Source organism: Leptinotarsa decemlineata, unplaced genomic scaffold (assembly GCF_025532065.1).
Source record: "Leptinotarsa decemlineata unplaced genomic scaffold, Ldec_3_MD MMD2_tig00000251_RagTag_RagTag, whole genome shotgun sequence".
Classification (NCBI taxonomy): domain Eukaryota; kingdom Metazoa; phylum Arthropoda; class Insecta; order Coleoptera; family Chrysomelidae; genus Leptinotarsa; species Leptinotarsa decemlineata.
Window position 1 is genome coordinate 347,487 of NW_027412547.1, and position 21,220 is coordinate 368,706.

The 21,220-nt window shown below is 36.5% G+C and overlaps 1 protein-coding gene across 2 annotated transcripts; it reads right to left on the reverse strand.

Annotated features, from left to right (window-relative positions):
- Positions 1 to 1,697: 1,697 nt before the first annotated feature.
- On the reverse strand, positions 1,698 to 15,497 carry LOC111514480 (fatty acid-binding protein, muscle). Of its 2 annotated transcripts, XM_074173430.1 has the most exons (4): positions 15,168 to 15,497; positions 13,191 to 13,277; positions 4,561 to 4,838; positions 1,698 to 1,909 (listed from the first exon to the last, which is right to left on the reverse strand). In XM_074173430.1, exons 2-4 carry the CDS (start codon positions 13,264 to 13,266, stop codon positions 1,856 to 1,858), a joined length of 408 nt encoding a protein of 135 aa, XP_074029531.1. In that variant the 5' UTR covers positions 13,267 to 13,277; positions 15,168 to 15,497; the 3' UTR covers positions 1,698 to 1,855. The 2 variants fall into 2 exon arrangements, with proteins under 2 accessions (XP_074029531.1, XP_074029530.1); XM_074173429.1 differs by lacking the exons at positions 13,191 to 13,277; positions 15,168 to 15,497 and adding an exon at positions 6,564 to 6,706.
- Positions 15,498 to 21,220: the final 5,723 nt, after the last annotated feature.

The window sequence follows — 21,220 nt, forward strand, 5'->3', positions numbered from 1 at the left end:
CTACATAATGGTCAGCCCGTTCGCCAGATTTGACACCTTTGGACTTTTTTTATGGAGCTATTTGAAGGAAAAGGTGTACGAAACTGGTCCTGCTTCAATATTGGATATACGGCAGATAATAATTTAATATTTCTAGAGATATTGACGTTACTGTGTTCGAAAATATTCGGCGTAAAATATCGGATAGACTGTTCATATGTCAAGAAGTTCAAGACAACCATTTGGAGCATCTTCTGAACTGACCTCAATTTTATTACCTTATAATATGTAGGTAGTTGAATGTCAATGTATTCAGGCAATTATTAAAAGTTCCGCCATTTTGTAGTAGTTGAAGATATCGACATTATATTCTAGGGTTGTGAAGAATTTGTCAGGAGCTTCAAAATGATGTGTCAAAAGATCCCCCCTCTTTCCATTTAATTTTTTTCCCCAGATGGCGCTCCCAGTCGCCATTTTGAAAGTTTCATCTGTCAATTTCACTTCAAAGTAAAGTATTCATGCATTAATTTCATTATCTCAAATTTCAATTCCTTGAGTTGATCCGTTCCAAAAATAAAAGGGAGGGACATTAAAGAGAAACGCACTGTATAGTTCACAACATTCGGAATAATTATGACTCCACAGTTTCCAAGATATCAGAAGTTTAATTCCATCAAACTCAAATTCAATTAATACCATTAGTCATTTATCATATTATCAACAATTAGGCATGGAAACAATAAAGGGAATAATGCCTAGTATGAAAAATGAAAACAGATGTGGCTCTGATAATTATTTATCGAAACTTGGTTGAAATTATGTAAACATTTTTAATGAACCTTCGAAACACCAAAATCGTTCACAAACTGTCTTGAAACTACTGCTATAATACAAATATACAAGGGAGACTATAAAGTGGATCCATCAAACTTTCAACCAAATTGTGAGTGCAAATAAACTTGGTTTTCAAAATGGAAAGAGTATTGACGACGTAATTATGCTGTTCTTAGATAAATTGTACCAGAACTTGAATGTTGAGGAAGTAACTGTGGCGTTATTGTGACTCCTCTTGAGGTTTTTGACTACGTGAGTAACGAAATATTAGGTTGTTTCGTCTGTTTTTATGAGTCTACTTTAAACTGTAATGTCTCAGTGAATACTTGGGTATTCAATTTAATCAAAGTAAGCACCATTTGAATTAGTGCACGTTTGCCAACGTTATACAAGTCGATTATTTACGCCAGCATAAAAATTGGCTGCTCGGGATTCGATAAAGTCGAAGAAGGCCGTTTTTTGTTGGTACTCGGTCATCAACATAAAAAACTTTTAACAAAAATGTGTAGATCGTACACAGACGTTTCGTTCAGAAGAAAAAATCAATCTAGAGTAACTACTTTCAAATATTAACATTGAACTACACTCTTCTCATTCAGTCTGTTTGGAGTAGTTTCCTAATTTCATTCAGGTATCACCTTGAAAGACAATTTTTTCTCCAAAATCAGGGATAGAATATCCAAACGTATTCTCCAAAAGAATAGGAATTTCAATTTGTGACCAAGAACTTTCATTTTACGTCTGAGTTCACCTTGTTAGTAGACATCATGTCATGATGACGCCATTACAGTTCGGGCGTCTGAAAATTGTTTATCTTGGATTTCTTCTACACAAGAAGTTCCAATTCTACCTATTCACAGAAAGAATATATATTAAAACCAACATTAATCTCTCAAAATGTATTCTCTTTAGTACATTTTAAATAAAAAAATTATGAAATTAATTGTAACATTCTAAAATCAAATGATTATCTGCTTGAACATCTAGGCCGTCCACGAACTTAAAAGTATGTAAAAATTGAATAATTTATAGTTTGAAATAATCAGCCTTGCAATTTGTAGGTTCTTGTCGCTGTTATATCCCCAATTGACATAACCTGGAACAGAAAATGGAGATTAGTTCAGCTGTAAAGCTAGTCTGATAACGTATGTTGGAAAATAAATTCAGCATTATCTTTTAGCTGATAGCCCCCTGAACGCCGTTTAAATTTCACCTTTTTGACCTCTCGAATAAAAAACATAAGATTGTTTATAAGAGTAATCTAGAGATTTGTATTTTTGTCATCGAAACGGTTTTAAAACATTTTTCTAGATAACATTCCAGATTGAATGAGCCATTGCACATATTTTTCCGACCAATATCTTTATTTTTCGCCATTTCTAACTTGTGCACTAACTGAAGATATATGTAAAAATCAGGCTACCTTAAAAGATAGGTATTTAAAAAATATGACTCTTTAAATGGGTTTCTCCATTATTGAACTAACCAACTCTTGTGGTGTGATAGTTTTTTTAGGATATTATTATACAGTGTGACCCATTTTTAATGGAAACACCCCCCCTAAAATTTGAAGTTGTAAATTGATTTTAATAATTTTTTTTTGAAATGTCAAGTACTAAAAGGCCTACCTTGGGACAAAATTTGAAATGTTTATTAAAGTTTCAGGGCATAATACGATATTTTTTCTTAGTCGAAAATCGGGATTTTTTATTAGCGATTTTTTTATTGAAAAAATAACTACGCCACTGGATTCAGAGTGCCTCTAAACAGGTGTGACCAAAATTTCATGAAAAAATATTCATTATTAACAAAGTTATGACAACTCAAAAATTCGAAAATTCACACAGCTAACAGTTACAAAAAACACCCTATATCAACAGATATAGCCATGATAATATTTTTTTATGATTTCAACAATAAAGTACCGCCAGATGAAAAAAATACAAATAGCGTAAATATTTTTAATGAAAATAACGGAATTACATTCAAGTTTTCACGCAAATTAACTAAAACTAAGTCCTGATATTTCAATTTAAATCTTAGTTGCCATGGAAATGATATTACAGTTTGACACTTGTGAAAGATTTAAGTGTACTATCGTCAACAATATTCACGTGACAGTTCTTAGAATTATTTTGTGTCATGGCTGATGCAAGATTGAGCGTAAGAGAGAAAATTGAAATTGTACGCCTTTCGGGAGGTGCCGTTAGAAGTGCTAGAGAGGTTTGTAGAGGTCTGTACAAAGACGAAACAGGAATGACAGGAATGATCAAATCCTTTTAGATTATTTCGGAAATAATCCTAATGCCAGTATAAGGAATGCCACTTTAGATTTGAATATTCCACGAGAAACTATTCGGATATGTCTCAAGGCGAAGAATATTAAACCTTTCAAGCCAAAATTTTTACACACACTTCAAGAAGGCGACGAAGCAAGACGCTTGGAATATTCTTTATGGGCCCAAGGGGAATATTTGAACAATAGAAATTTCCTAAAAAGTATTTTATATACCGACGAAGCCACTTTCACTACAAACGGGGTAGTGTCATCACAGAATTGTCGCTATTGGGCAGCAGATAATCCTAAATGGGTAATAAACTGTAAAAGCCAGTATTCCCAAAAAATCAACATTTGGTGTGCGATATTGAACGAACGAATTATTGGTTCTTTCTTTTTTGAGGAAAACATTAATGCGCAGAGGTTTCTAGAATTTTTAAACACAGAGTTTTGGGATTCTATTCACGAGCTGCCAATCAATGAACGATCAAATTTAATTGTCCAGTTAGATGGGCGTTCAGTTCATTATGCCAGAGCTGTGAGGCAATGGCTTAACGAACATTTTCCAAACCGATGGATAGGCCGTGGTAGTCCGTTTATAGAGTGGCCACCCAGATCTCCAGACCTCACAGTTTTGGACTTTTTTCTCTGGGGACTTCTCACACAAAAGGTTTACAAAAACCGCTCAAGAGATAGAAATGAACTTTGTGCAAGAATTCGACAGGTATGTGCCGATATTAGCCCTTAAGAACTAAGGAACGTAATCAGAAACATTCGTAAGCGCTACGACACATGTATCGAAATATGTGGTGGATTAGTAGAGGCTACTAGAATATGAGTTAGAATTAATTGTTGCACTGCATCGAAACAATTCAATAATTAGTTATTAGTTACGTTTATTAAAATTTTTTGCTTCATTGTTAGTTGAATTGTGTGAATGTAATTCCGTTATTTTCAATAAAAATATTTACGCTATTTGTTTTTTTCATCTGGTGGCACTTTATTGTTGAAATCATAAAAAAAATGATATATTGTGACTGTAGCTGTGCGAGTTTTCGAATTTTTGAGTTGTCATAACTTTGTTAATAATGAATATTTTTTCATGAAATTTTGGTCACACCTGTTTAGAGGCACTCTGAATCCAGCGGCGTAGTGATTTTTTCAATAAAAAAATCGCTAATAAAAAATCCCGATTTTCGACTAAGAAAAAATATCGTAGTATGCCCTGAAACTTTACTAAACATTTCAAATTTTGTCCCAAGGTAGACCTTTTAGTACTTGACATTAAAAAAAAATTATTAAAATCGATTCACAACTTCAAATTTTAGGGGGGGTGTTTCCTTTAAAAATGGGTCACACTGTATATGTGCAGATGACTAAAAGAAATGACTCAGTTTGAAAAGCCCCCCACAAGGAATTGCCTTCATAATTTGAATTACAATTTTAAAAACGTATAAAAAATGCCTTACCATTTTGATTTCATCAGCCGAAAACGTTCGGTCGATGGTGGTGATGGTTCCATCCGCATTGGTCTGAACTTCTTTCAACGTGTCGCCTTCCACCGTGATGACAGCCTTCACCTTTCTACCGTCAGGAGTTTCCTGGTCAAATTCCTTACCGGGAGTGAATTTGAGCACGACATTCTTAAATGTGGAGTTGGAATTAAGGGTATATTCCTCTCCGTCCTTTTGGAGGTCTACAACAGGAGAAACGGCGTTTCCCATTTTCCTGGTCACGAGACCCACCCCTGGAAAATAACGGAGGAGTTCAGTTTGCAAATTCAACAGAGACAGTTTTAACTAATGTGAAATATAACAGAATAAATATGCTTATGATGCTCTGTTAGGAACCTTTGGTGTAGTAATGAATATTGCTGGAGTTTTTTCCCAACACCAAATTGTTATTTTCAACACCTTGACATGTGTTTCGATCACCAAGTGATCATCTTCAAAGAGGATCACTTGGTGATCGAAACACGTGTCGAGGTGTTAAAAATAACACCAAATCGTTATTTTCAACACCTTATTAACGATAAAAAGTATGATGAACATAATAAATTATAATACTAGTTTGAAGGAGAACTTCTAATTTCATAAACAATAATGTTATACTATGTGAAAGCTAGCCGTTGCACGCTCTTATATTAAAATGTACAGCCGAAGCTACTGAATCTAGAATCTTGAAATATGCAGGTAGGTTCTTTGTATGCTGTAAATAAGCATCAAGGGAATAAGGAATTTCCACCCGTAAGGGAGAAAAAGAGAGGTTTAAAGATATTATTGAATTTCGTCAGTTTTGAAGTTGGAAACCCGAAGTTTTGGGTCATAATAGATACCTACTGATAAAACATAACAGGATACCGAGGAAGTTACTTACATTAAAAAAGTTCCGTAAATATAATTTTTCGTATTGCATGGGTAAATTTTCGTTATGTGGACACCCGGCGATTTTGAAAAAATTTTTGACTGTACTTACGTATTTTGATGTGTAGATTACGAATCCGAAAGAAAAAAGCGGCGCTCTCCCTTATTTAAAAAGTTACGGCCCTTCAAAGTTCAGAAAAGGGCAACTTTTCAGCCTTCTTTTTCACTAAATAAACTATTTAAAAACACAAGCATTTATTCACTAGGTCACCTTTACAACTTATTCCTCATTCTTTAACACTTTTCACTTCAATAATCAACATTTTTCTTATAAAAAACTTAATTTAAAAACGAATGCTTCTCCTGGTGACATTATTCTATTTTTAGGTTACTTACTAGTGACATTTCAGAAAAAAGCGGTTGGTATTTGCCGTCGCCTACTATTTCAAATTCGTAATACACCACCAAAAACCAATTTACGATCTAAAGAATGAAGGTAAAAACATTTGAATTACTTCAGGAATATGGACTGCATCAGTCGTACCAACCATATCATTAACCTTAAAAACGTAAAATACAGTGATATGTAACCAAAAAGCAGCTCCGTACATTTTTTAACATTTTTATAAGAAAAATGTTGATTATTGAAATGAAAAGTGTTAAAGAAGGAGAAATAAGGTGTAAAGGTGACCTAGTGAATAAATGCTTGTGTTTTTAAATAGTTTATTTGGTGAAAAAGAAGGCTGAAAAGTTGCCCTTTTCTGAACTTTGAAAGGCCGTAACTTTTTAAATAAGGGAGAGCGCCGCTTTTTTCTTTCGGATTCGTAATCTACGCATCAAAATACGTAAGTACAGTCAAAAATTTTTTCAAAATCGCCGGGTGTCCACATAACGAAAATTTACCAAGAACGATTAATACAACTATTCGGGAAGTAACAGAATGCAAGAAACACGTCAAGATTATTCCATTGCTTTTAAATACGGCGGAGTTCAAAGAGCGAAAACTTTTCAAAACTTTCTATCGATGAAAGGATAACGATATCATTTTTGAAAGTTATACTGAAAATACTGCAGCATTTTTGCCGGAAAAATATAACGAAAAATATTACCCAACGCTTTCATGTACTCGTCAAACTTCTCACTCGTGGCCAGCTTGTATTTCTTGCCCACATAATCGACTAAACCCATTTTAAACGTTTCAAACAGTCGAAGCACTGACTTAAGAATCTAGCAACCACTGTGCGGTACAACGTGTAGTATTCAACTGTTATTGAACCCGATACACGGCCTACTGCCACCTAAAATCTCGACCTATGGAACGACAGCGAAAACAACACACTTATCGTCGGTTTTGTTTGCTCTTTTTCGTGATAAAAATAATGGTCCGTCTTATCGCTCAGCGCAGTCTTTGCTGATGCCCAGATACACCAGCCATCTTAGTGAAAATTAGGGAAGTATCTCGGAATTTGAGATACCCAGCTATAAAGTCATACAAACTTGTATTTCGACGTTCTTAAAGTTGTCTCAAAACCTACATATGAAAGGGTGTACGCAACTATGAAAATCTAAGGTCAAAGGTTACAAAAATCGATTTTTTGCGGTCTTGGCATATACCAGGGTGGGTCCACAAATACACGGCCCAACAAAGAAAACACAAATATTTTGTATTCATTTTACAACATCTCTTCGCAGCTCTATACAATTTTTCCAGCGACGTTCCATATACCGTTTTTATAATAAGAACTGTCTTGACAAAATGGTTTAGACTTTCACGGCTGAGGTTTTCAGTGTCATTGCTTTTCGAGTTTTAAAACCGTAGATTTTTGGAATTTCTTCCTGACGTTTCGCTGGAGCGAGTGGCTAGCTTCTTCAGAGGTTTAACCATCATGGCTTGCTGTCCGATGACTACCTTTTAGGCTTCGTTAAGCGTATTTATGCCTTGTCAGGTAATCAGTTGTATTTGTACCTGCATTTGTACCTGTATTCATATCTGCACTTGAACCTGGAACATTAACAATCTTGTTGCCTGTTGTCCTGTTCGTTATTCTCGAATTACTCAAAATGGGGTTCCATATTTCATTGAGGTTCAACGATTCTTCTTTTCTGTTAAAATTATCCGTGTGTTTGTGGATCTCTAATTGCCCCCTGGTTGGGGGCAATTAGTTCTGTGTTTTCAAACAAAATTCTGTGGTCTCCTTCACTCAGTGCGTGCTCTGCCACAGCTGACTTGTCCTTTCATGCTCTTTTAGTCTTGTTCCCATGAATCGTTTGGTGGTTCCAATATATACCTTTCCACAAGTGCACGGAATGCGATAGACCTCTGCTGCTGATAATGGGTCTCTTTTGTCTTTAGCCGACCAGAGGCTTTGTTGTATCTTCCTCGTGGGTTTGAAGACTGTTTCGATATCGTGTTTGCCCAATAGTTTTCCAATTCTATCCGTGACCCTAGGGACAAACGGTAGATATGCGCGTGCAACTATCTGTTCCTTTTTCGCTTTCTGAACCGTGGTGCACTTCGGTCTCATGGCTCTTCTGGTCTCGGAGGCACTGTACCCATTCGATCTCAAGGTAACTTCCAGGTATTTCAGTTCCCTCTACAGATGTTCTGGTTCACATATTCTCCGAGCCCGTTCCGTTAGAGTGGAGATAACTCCTCTCTTTTGGCTAGGATGGTGGTTCGATAGTGCGTGCAAGTATATATCTGTGTGTGTGTGGATTTTCGATACACTTTGTTGGTTAGTCTTGTACCACATCTAGTACATCTAGGAATGCTATCCGTTGGTCTTGCTCAATCTCCATGGTGAATTCTATGCTCGGGTGTTAGGCGTTCAAGTGGTTTAGGAAACGGTTCAGGGCGTCTCTTCCGTGTTTCCATTCATTCATTCATTCTTCCGGCTTCAATTCAAAAGTGTCTATCGCCTTCCCTTCAAACCGTTCCATGAAATAATTAGCTATCACTGAGCTAAGTGGACTCTCCATCGCAACACCATCTAGTTGCTCATAGAAGTTTCCCCCCCATTGAAAGTAACTTCCTGTGAGACATGCTCTAAAGAGTTCGACGATGTCATTCGGGAACACGTGGGCTAACCCCCTCAGAGAGTCTTCCAGTGGGACATTGGTAAACAAAGACACCACAACGAAGCTGACCAGAATATCCGTCGGCTCCAGCGTTGAGCCCCTAATTTTACCAACGAAGTCTGTCGAGTCCTTGACGTAGGAGTTGGTCTTTCCCACATGGGGGTTGTAGGAGCGAGGCCAGATGTCTCGCCAAGTGGTAGGTCGGAGAGCCCGGGGTACTGACCATCGGACTCAGTGGCATGTTGGCTTTGTGTATTTTCGGAAGCTCGTAGAGCCTAGGCGGAACAGTTTCAGTTCTAAGAATGGCTTTCTGTGTGGTTTCCGACAGTGAGGAAGATCTTGTGATTTTGTTCACGTACCTTAACCTAGATTGAGTTGGGTCCCGTTGAAGTTTGCGATAGTTTGCCTGGTCCAGTAGTTCTTCAATTTTGTTGTTATATTCCTCCGTATTCAGAATCACCGTGGCATTTCCTTTGTCTGCTGGAATTATCGTGATGGTCTCATCAGAGTTCAAGCTCTTTAAGGCTGCAATCTCTCTTTTAGGGATGTTGCAATTAGGAGGACGTGCCTTGCTCAGGATGTTTGCTGTTACAATCCTGATTTGTTCCGCTTCTTCATCCGCTTCTGTACCAGCGATAATTTCCTCGTTTGGAACCCGTCGTGGCATGATCGCGAAGTTACCGCCTCGTGCTATCACTGACATTTCATCTTCAGTGAGAACCCGGTTCGTTCGGTTTATGACCACTCTGGACACTAAACGAGGGGTCGTTGTACATACAGCCTCGTGTAGATTTTCGAAATTCACTTTGTGCTTTTTGCTCACTCTGTCCCGTTCATTTTCCACTTTTGAGTGGTACAAATACAAATACAACGGATTACCTGACAAGACATAAATACGCTTTACGAAGCCTAAAAGGTAGTCATAAGACAGCAAGCCATGATGGTTAAACCTCTGAAGAAGCTAGCCACTCGCGCCAGCGAAACGTCAGGAAGAAATTCCAAAAAACCACGGCTTTCAAACTCGAAAAGCAATGACACTGAAGAACTGTCTAGCCATCAACCGCCGACATCACTTCTTCATCGTTGGAAAATCTTTGACCACTGAGCCATTGTTTCAAGTTTGGCAACAGAAAATAATCCGAGGGGGCTACATCTGGCGAACAGGGTACATGAGGTAGCAATTCAAACTCCAATTCTTTAATTTTGGTCATTGAGTTAATAGATTTGTGAGCTGGTACATCGTCTTGATGAAACAACACTTTTTTCTTAGCCACCTGCGACCGCTTTTGCTTGATTCCTTCACTCAAACGTTGCAATAAGTTCGCATAATACTCGCCGTTGATAGTTTTACCTTTGTATGTATGTATATAGCCGGGAGGGTGAGTGTATACAGCACTTAGGCCACACATGACCCATTGTACATCCTCCAGAGGAGTTGTACTCCTAGGTCATCGTCCATCCTGTCATTTCCAGGAAGGTGGGCAGGTCACTAGGAAACAGCTCCTTTATATCGGCAGATGTAGGTCAAGACTCGCCGAACATACTCTCTTTGGCAACTTTGAGGTATCTCACAGCGGCCTCCGCGAAGGTTTTGGAAGATGCAGCAACATTACTGTCAATGCGCGGCGTCTTCAACGTTCTTGGGGTTCCCTTCGTGGAGGTGTACACTTGAGGAAGCTTTCTTGCAGGGGCAGCCAGTTCCTTGCCTCAACTGGTTAGTAATTATCGTCCCATAACCATTCCCTCCATATTTTCAAAAATATTTGAATACCCCTATTTAGAGAGGCTGCATTCTCACTTGAATAATCGAGAATCAGCATGGATTTCAAGAAAACAAATCTACAGGCAGTGCTGTCCATTCCTTTTATGAAAATCTTACTAACCTGGTCGATGCAACCGAAAGTCATGTTGGGATATTCTGTGATGTAAGCAGGGCTTTCGACCGCGTCAACCATACCACCCTAATAACTAAATTAATTGAAGTTGGTGTTGAAGGATTTGCTCTAGAATGGATAAAATCTTATCTGCACTCCCGTCGCCAGTACGTTACTCTCTCAGGAGTAACTGAGAAAACGGTGACCACTTGTTATTCGGATTATCTTGACATCAGTGTAGGTGTTCCTCAGGGGTCAGTAATCATAACCATTATAAAATTTGGATCGCCATTGACCTAATTCAACAATGCCTGAGCATTGCTCATGTGATGGTTTTCTTTCTAATAGTGATTCTTTTTTTTTTTCGACAAAACACAAGCACTATAGGAAAATCCTTAAGGCGCTCTCAGAGCGGTTCCTGTGCGAAAGTAGCGATTCACATTGGATTTGAGTCGCTGGAGGAAGTTTACTCCGCATAAACGCAGTTCTCCAGATGAAAGAGTTCCTAAACAGTGAAGTTCGAGATGTACTAAGTTGAACCTCAAAATGATGAGCAGCAACAATTCGTCGCGTATTTTTGATATGTGCCGCTCTTGGTGGAATCAAATGTGCCAACTCACATGAACACTTCCCGTGAAAGTATCTATGGAGGAGAGACAAATCTCCAACTCTTCTACGATGCTCCAGGCTATCAAGGTTGCACATGATGTTTGGGTCTCCAGTCAGGCGAATGGCTATTTTCTGGATGGATTCCTGCAACTTCGGGGTATGTTTGGGGGCAGAGCTCCATACATGAGAACAATACTCCAAAGAAAGTCTAATCTGAGCTTTATAAAGCATCAAAAGTTGCTGAGGTGTGTACAGTTTTGAGGAGCAGCCTTTGCAACTTCAGCGACAAGACATATTTGTGCCCATTTTAACCCCCAACAAACTTATCGAAGCAGAAAGCGGAATTGTCTGACCTGACATTATTATATCCGGCTCGGAGACATTTATCTTCTCGGAGTAAATCGATGCCTGGGTTTTTGTGGCAGTGAATTTAACCTGGTTTTGTTTTTGTACCTTGAGAGCTGTCTGACTTGTCCATTTAGTCCAAGTCTCCAAAAAACACTGCAGCCTCTTGGACTTATTGCGTTTATTCTCCCATCTTCTCATGACACCCATTCCATCAGTCTCGTTCCCTGTACTAGTTTGTACAGGTTCCGTGTTGGATGTTCGTCATATTCTTCTGGACGTAATTTCGTACGTCCATATATTACCTGCCTCCTGTGATTCAGTGCCTCACATTCGCATAAGATGTGTAGAGCTGTTTCTATCCCTTCGTTGTATAATCTGCAGCTGAGGTCTCCGTTGTACAGCCCCATTTTACTCAGGTGTCCTCTAAGCGGATGGCCCATTCTTCGAAATCATTTTTAGAGTAGTAGTAACACGAGTCTGATGAAATATTTTTCGGCACTCTTACAGTTATAATACCTACTTGATAAATGTGAAAAATAAAGTCTTCACACTTGACATCGGAACATGTCGCAAAAATACCGCATCTAGGTTTTTATTGCCACTCTATAGAAAATAGAAAGCATGAAAAATCACTAAGTACTGGATATCGAAAGTACATAAAATTGATGTTTTTGCGGACTTTGTCACGGACATTGACCTCTACACTTGAACTTCAAGCGTAAAAATAATCCAGCAGAATGTGCACGACAGTAAAACGCATTCCAAGGGTCAACTAATCCAGTTAGCAGCACACTATACCATCTTTTCAAGCACTCCAATAACATTCTCATCGGCAGAACCTTCGCCAATTAGGATCAGACATTTTTGGGAACAGTATTTTCAAAAATAAAAAAAGTGTTACAAAGAGAATCAAAATATCTATTACAAAACCCCCCTTCTTCCAACAAAAAAGTTTTTGGCGACTCTATTGTCTTTCTCATCAAGAAGTACTAAAAATTATACCTTTTTGCGTACATTTCGTCCGTCTTTGATATCTTGTTCTGTTCAAAAGTTTAGAGGGGACGATTATTTACATTCGCACTGTATAATGATTTTTCATCATTTCAAACTGTTGTATAATTTCTCTTATCACAATAGTTGACTTGCTTTCAAATTGAAACATTATTATTCGGTAAATTTGCGAAAAAAAGCACAGTAGTTTAGAAATTTTGAAATAAGTGATAGTAGGTTTCCAAAAAAAAAAACATAAATTGAAAAAGCGATCCCAACTTGTGAATCAACAGTTGAAAGTTGAGATTCTCGAGCAAATACATCATTATTGAAAAGTCCATATGTACCATTTCTAGCAAGTCTCCACTCCTGAGATTGTGAAATGTTGATTTTCTTCTTAACGTTTCACAACTTGTTTTGGTTGGTTTCCAAATTTACCGTGGTTTTCTTTGGTTATAATCACCAAACGTTTCAACTGCAACTGCTGCAGTCATCTTCAGTTACAGTAGGTTCTGTCTATAAGACCACCAAACTTTTTTCAGAATACGAACTTTTATCAATATATCAGCCATTAAAACTTCCAGATTTCAACCCAACCGAACTAGATAATCTTAACTGGGTGTAACCGACTCCAGAGATAATTTTATATATAGCTTTCGTTGTCTGTTACAGGAACTAGTATTAAAAGTCGATATGTCTACGATTTCCCGATTTACTGATGGACATTCGTGATGATTTCGTTTAAAAACACCAAAAAACAGGGTCAACTGAATCATTTGAATGCATCAGTTGGGTTATATATTCCACTTCGCTGTTGGGGACTTCAAAATGACTCACCTAAGGCCTTCATGAATTCATCGAAGTTCTCGCTGGTGCTCAGCTTATATTTTTTTCCAAGGAATGCATCAACCATTTTGATATTTTCTGAAAAAAAAAACATTTCAAATCAAGATCACATTCATATGAAAATAAATCAATTATGAATTTTGGTATTTTCAGTTATTACGAAGATAGAGAAAAACAAAAGTTTTTTATGCATCTCTTTGGGTATAATGAAGTCGCTCGTTGTTAGAGTCTCGGATATAACTTGCAGAACAAATAAGAATTTAGGCGCATAGATTAGTTATTAAACGTATTCAAAACACACTTTAATGTAATAGTTTTACTTGTGGTTATATATAGTTGGACCAATGTATTCCGGTCCACATGACTTTGATTCTAGCTAAGGGCAAATAAAAGAGGTTCTTGGTTATATTATCATGTTGATGAAGGGTTATATTTGCTGTAAAATTGTATTTAGTTTGTAACACATACATACACGGTTCAAGAATATAAACTGATGTTAAAGTTAGGACACCGAACTACTTAAAATATGCTCTCGTATAGCAAAACACGTGTTAAAAAACTGCAAACTTTCAAGTTTTAACACGTTGAAGAGGTCATTTTAAATATGTTATAATGGATATTCATCCAGTATGGGTCAGTTTCATCATATATTTTAGCTATTGAAGTTACCATCTGATTCTCCTCCCTATTTTTATATCGGTCAACTGGGAAGAATGTTTTTCGAAAGTCATAATACAAGACCCAAAAGTTTAATCGATAATTACCTTCAAAGTGATAAAATTATAAGAAAATTGAAGGGTAGGCTACCAAAACAAAATTTTTCAGCGATTATTTCCTTCAAACCGATGGAATGATAAAAACAATGAAAGCTAAGCCACCAAAACAGAGTTTTCCAGCGGAAACACGTTTCTCCCCAACTGCGATAAAACTGACGCCCTGAAATTGACATCTAGCTGTCATCATTCTTGAATTATACGAAAATAAGACTACACAGTGACAGTGATTGAAATTGTGACGTTTGGAAGAAGTATTTCCTATCATCATTACAATTTTAGTATAACTCCTTGTATTATATTGTTATTTAATCTAAATAATATCACTAACTGCTTCTATTAGGTACAATAACAATATAACACAATGAGCTACACTAAGAATTAATTTAATGGCCCTCAAAGGCAAGGGATGGTTTGTTCATAATTGTATTAGGTTTGTCCGCTTTAATGTCATGTTTTTGTATGAAGTATGTCATAGTATATACTGATCGATAGAGAATTTGGTACTCTTTACATTATTTATGCTTTCCATTTTATCTAAATTTCAATTTTTTGCCTCCTTTCAGTTCATTACTACATCACTGAACTTTCGATCACCCGGTATACAAAGAAATCTTATTGGGACCTTTGTTAATATTCATTGCAGATAAGATATCACCTATACATCTTGCAAATCAATCTAAAAACAAATTAACTTTTATACCATGGTGCAAAACCCCGTAATTAATTTCATTGAGCAGCCACTGACCATCCACGAAATTTTTGAAATTAGTTACTTTGCTTTTACCCGCGTTCAACAGTCAAAACTCATCACTCCTGCCAGGGAAGTACCCAAATTGGCCTGAATTTGTTCTTAGTACCTACCCGAATGTATGTTTAGATTCACTTGTCAAAGTCTACAAACAATATTTTACTTCAACCCCATTTTAATTTTCTAACTCATGTTGAAGGTTAGGACGCTAACTGACGATGAGCGTCGTTCTTGAACTAACTCGAATGAATTTCATTGAACAATCTGAACACCTTCAGTTTCTTGAAATAGAATAGGTATTCCCTTTACATTAAATCCGGAATGCCGGTTCGTCATCGGCTCATTTACAGAAAAAAGCCCAAGACAAAATAGCCAACGCCTTCACGTGTCAAATTTGCATCGCTCGAAATTTTCAAAAAGGATCGGGAGTTAAAAAAAACTTACTTTGTTAGTTCCAGCAAATAACTTAGACTGTGTGTGTACAGAGGCGACACTAACGTTACGTAGAACCACTAACTACTGACAATAAAAGATAAAAAGCGAATAACGTTTCTCAAAGTCACGCCACTTTAAGAGGTTAGGGCTGTGCGCAGCGCATGCGCAGTCGGTCCGGGAGGCACAGGAAGCGGTAACGATTTTGGTGCTGATTGAATTTGAAGCGATTGAATGCAGCTTTTGTTGCGCGTTGTTAAATTTTATTGTCTTCATCAATAGACACTTAATATAAAGTGACTGGAATTTAGAACCAGTGGGAAATGTTGGGCTATATTGAAAGAAACGCGTTGAATTGGCTTTCTACCTCCCCATCTTGATACTCAAAATGTGGAAATGTTTCAAAGGAAGGAAGTACTCAATTTCAAAAATCAACCCTTCACAAAGATGTGTAGATCATGCAAAGAAGTAACTTTCAGAGATAAACTGAAAGAAAAATCTCTCTTGAAATAGGATTTTTGATATAAACATTGAATTACACGAAAGAAAAATGTAATCGAAACCAATACCTTTATATGAACGCTGAATTAGGTATACGAAAAACACTTTTCGTTATTCCGTTTGTATTCCAATCATTCGCATGGAATCGAATCAGATATTATTTATAGGATTCCTACACAATATAATGAATGAAAGAAGTAAAATTTCACTTACATGAAATACCGTCATCCTCACTGTCACACATCCGATATTTTGCCGTAAGACATTATAAGAAAAAACACTTGATTCTTTCCCAAAAATTATTCTCTTCTAAAAAATTTTCTCTTTCAAGTTATTCATAATATGGTTTTAGAAGAAATAGGCCAACTAATCTAATTTCCAACATAGTCAAAGGTTTTGATCAGGGAAAGGACCCTTGTTTGTCTCTATGTGATCTGACAAAGACTTTTGACTGTGTATCGCATACTTACTATTTTGATTTAAGAAATGAGTTACTATGGTGTGCGGGGCATAGCTATCAAGGTCGTCCAGTCTTATCTCACAAAGTCGCAAATAGGTACCAACATATTGAAATAAACAACAAAGTCAGATCTCAAAGAAATGAATCGTGGCGTTTGAGGTCCACTATTGTTCTATTGTTGATCGATTCGGTTTGCATCCATGAGTATATGGATGCTTTCGCTACCCCGCAGAGGGGTTTTGGGCCGATCATAACCTTGGGCCCCTTCATTGCCCTTGTGACCCATGTTCGGGTACCCAAGCTAGAGTGACCCTATTTTGGGTACTTAGCTCGTTGAGTACGCTCCGCCTGGCTGTCGGAGGAAACGGCAATGATTTTATTTGTGACCTCCTGCCTGTTTTCCCCTATACAGTGTTTGATGGCCGTTACTTCTGCCTGGAACACACACTTTAAGGAATATATTGACATGGCAGGGGCTTCAACTTGTGAAAGACCTCATTAAATCCTTGGTTTATTGATTTTATATTTATACTTTTGATTGACCTACACTCTTCAACTTCATTTTTTTTAGTAGATGCTTTCATCTTTGTAACTCCGAAAAACGATTTCTGTATCCGTGACTTGCCATAAATATACTATAGTATGTGAAATGGTCAAATAAAGTACTCTACTCCACTCCAATGTTCAGTTCTTTTGTCAGTACACTACACAAAGTATTGACCACGAGTATTATAACTTGGCGTGTATTTCCCAATACATAACTTCAGAATGAAATTTTTCGTTTCTACTATATTAAGCTTAGCACTCATTTCGAATAATCATTAATAGAGACTTCTCATTTACCAAATAACAAAACATCACTTCAAGTCAAGTGAAATCAGAGGTTATTCACTTTCTCCTTTGCACCGATTTGAAGAATAATGATTTTGAAAGTTATAAGAAAAAGAGGAGGTAGAAAATAAAGAAGGAAACCTACTTCTTTTTATTGAATTCACAAATATAAGACCAGTTATGTTATTTTCTGGACGTACTCAAAGATATAATAGATTACAGTAATATACCAATCCAACCACCAACAACTCAACAATTAGCAGTTGAATAACCACTGACACCTTTTACAACTAACGTCATATCCCTCTTTTTTTAAATACAATTATGAAGTGCTATGAATAAAATATATTTTTTTCTGGTAACAAACAACTTATCGGGGTAAATCACCTAAAAAACGATCTCCATTATATTGTGGGAGGTGAGAAATCCCCATAATAGATGGATAGGTTGACAGAAAGAAATTTCATGTCTACCAATGTCTACAATCAATCACAAGCCTTTTTTGAAAATACAATTTTTTGTAGGGGTCTCTGTAGAATATTACTCTTATTTGTCCTAGTCTAATAACATCAAAATGAAAATAGCAACTTAGAAAAATAGTTCTTCCTTCATTTCTGTTATCTGGATGAGTTTTATTGACCCATTATTGGTTTACCGTCATCACGATTAGTTCGAACAATAAATCATCTATCAATTCATATATCTTTAGAAGATACTTGTCACTTGTCAGAAACATTGTTTGAAATATTTATTGTTTCAAGGTGATTACACTGTCTCCATTGATATATTGCCCCAAAAAGATATATATGATAGTAAATCATTGAAAGATTTCCATTTGAAGATATAATATAAACTGATAGAAGTGCACCAAAACGGATAGATTGACAAAAATGAAACAAGAACTGTATATAAAAAAGTATTCACAACTGTTCTTTGTTTATATGGAGTATACTTCACAATTGAGACTTTGTTGTGATTTTTTCAGTATTCGAGTAACACCTCATTTTGAGATTTTCAATACAACGTTTACAATATCGCAACACGTGTTTCGCTATACAATATCTTCCTCAGGTCTCTTCTTCATACTGACTAAATTCTACTCAGTTGAATCATATGAGCTATATCTCGATAGCGCTAATTTCATTTGTCCTGATGATGATTTCAACTCTGAACACATCAATAAAGACCAACTTGAAGCCATACAAGTCAATACCTGTAGACAATGATGTAATACCTACTAAAATGATAAGTTAGGCATTCTATATCTCACACCTATTCACATGGAAAATATGAAAATTTTAATAGAGAACTTCATACAAGTGCAGTTGTTCATATCAGCAAAAAATGGCATGTAGAACACATCTAGTACTTATAGAATTCCAAATACTCATCTATGTGATTTCTGGTAGAACCCCCTGTAGAAATACATCTTTCTAACACCCCGTATAGTGATCTCAACAAACCCATGATTGTTCCTTACCCCGACGTTGAATAGAATTAGACGAGCTTGTATCGACTGACGCACAATTTGAGTCTAAATATAGCTGTATTCATCAACAATTGAACCTAATTTGACGAACCATTATCTAATTGAGGATGAGTCTAACACTCGATTGATGGGAAATAGTGTCGTATACTATATGTTCATCTGTCGTCTGCATTCCCTGTTAAAACTTGAAGAAATATAACGTCCCTTCAGTAGATGATAAGAAGTCATTCATAAAAATTAGCGCAATGCAGTGTTAGAGTATCCGTATTTGGGCTGGCATTTCGTCTACATTTGCAGTAGACATCGTTATTATCATTGTAAATTGGTTATCACTATTATTGGCCGTAGACCGGTCATTATCATTTATGAAAAGCTTCACCAATTTTCGTCAAGTGTTGTTGCTGATTGTATGTGATGTTATTTTTGATTCCAGTGCCGTAATGCTGCATTTGTCAATGGGCTGTTTGTTTTTCATGAGTACCTAGTAATCTTCACCGATTCTACAGGTCAAAAAGGAAGCAGGAATTAAACTAGCACCCTACATAGTTACAAGCAGTGTCGAGAAATCCCATAAAGGCTAATGATATAGAAGAGTTATCAAGTCATATTTTAGGTTGAAGTTGTTCAATTCAATTGCTGAGTAGTGTATTTCTGAGATAAGTTCATCATTACAGACGCACCATAGTTACTATGATATAGTACATTCGGTATTGTCTGAGAGTGAAAAATTTCACTCTCGGTATAGTATTTCCAATACCAATTGGAACAGCACAGAGAAGGAATTCCCGCCTCGACATAGGCGTCGGCATATTATTTTTAGTGGTAGTTTTACAGTTACTTATTCTTACAATCATAGCAATTGATCACCCATGAAAAAGTTATCTCAACTGAATTTTTTCACCATGGGTAATTATGAAAAACTTCGAAATTCAAGGTAGTTGATTTCTGAGTCGAAAACTCTAAAATACAATGAAAACACAAATAATCACACCAAATTCTTGTCGAACATATATTTAAAAAATAATAGAGACCAACAAAATTGCTAGAAAAATCAAAATTCTTCTTCGCTATATTCGGATGAAGTGAAATCATCATCTGGTTGAATAACGATCGGATTTATGGAACTAAGCACATAATATTTGTTCTCTTCTTTTATAACGTGGGCCACACAGTTCTTCCACACATCACTATTACCTACTTCATTCACCACTCGCCTTATATTGTCAAGCACCACAGCATTCAAAGTCGGTGACTGATTACATTTCCGCAAGATTTCTTTCATTGTGGCCCAAACCATTTCAAATGGATTGAACACACAATAGTATGGAGGCAAACGTAAGAGAATATGACCACGTGTTTCACACATCGAATCAATTATATACTCTTTTTTGAAATAACGTTGTTTTATGGTCGCCAGTAATACTTTTTTCGTTGGAGTCTTTTCGGGTATTTCCATGTCATGATTTCGCATGAAATCAACAATATCTGCTTTTTTTGTGTTATTGTTTAGTATTGTTGTCAATAACCGAGAATGATACGAAGCGTTATCCATAACAATAACCGAGTTTGGAGGAATATTTGGGAGAAGCTACTCACTGAATCAGGTTCGAATAAAGCCGCAGTCATATCTTCGTGGTAATCAGTAGACGAATCTTTTATATTTTTGGCCGACAGAAGCAAAGCGTTAGGTAGGAAACCACTTTCATTCTCGGCATACAAATTTATAACACGTTTTCTGTTCGTAGAAGGTGTGTTCAAAGCACACTACAATAGAACAAATGAATAAATAAAAATTAAAGGAATGAAAAAAGGAAATAAAAATAAAAAGTGGAGAGATTCCAAGTCACGTTAGTTCACGACGTTTCGATTGTTAGTATCTACAATCGTCTTCGGGTAATGACTGGCCCAGTCATCACCCATCATCCACGGTTCACGGTTCACTAAAACTAAGACAAAGACTAAGACTAACCCCTCTACCATAGCATTTAAACTTCCAAAAGAAAAGCCAAGCCGATCCTATTGATGGGTGCAGTGTGTCTGTTGATGGTCTACTTTAAAGGAATATCTACTTGTACCGCCCTCAAAAAAAAACAATTCGTTTTCAATCCCCTTCAACTAAATACTTATTTGTTGGTTACTACTGGACATATTTTTACATTTGTCGTAGTTGATTTTTTATTTTGTTCGTTATGTATGAGATTTCCCAAGAATACATTTTGTATATTCACTTATTCAATTCGTTGAGAGTAAATGATTTCAATGCAATACGCCTATGACAATAATATATATATATATAGATATACTGTAGTTTCTCTCATTTCTGAACAGACTATAGCTTATCGTCAAGGTTATTTTTCCAAGAGTTAGTTCCACTATTAACAAAAGTTCTAAAGCAACAAACAACAACAATAGGTAAATGTACAAATTGTGATAAAAGAATAATCTAATTCGACTCAAATGGTCAGCTAATTTTCCACAAGGATACGTCTTCTCGGAACCGGTGGATTGCGTGACTCTCAACATGGTATCCGCTTATCAAACAAAACGTTTTTACACTTCAAAGCATTGTTTCATTGCCGGCTATCAAGGTTATCATAGTAGCAATTAACAGTAGAAAAAATAGGTGAAATTTGGCTCAATACACTCTTTACTTAACAGATGTGGTTCGGCGCTATGGAAATGTTAGTTTTACGCCTGATTACGATAATTAGTTAACAAAGGACATGCCGTGGGCAGTTACAAGCCAGATCACTTAAAGTTATACAGGGTATTTCTAAATAACAT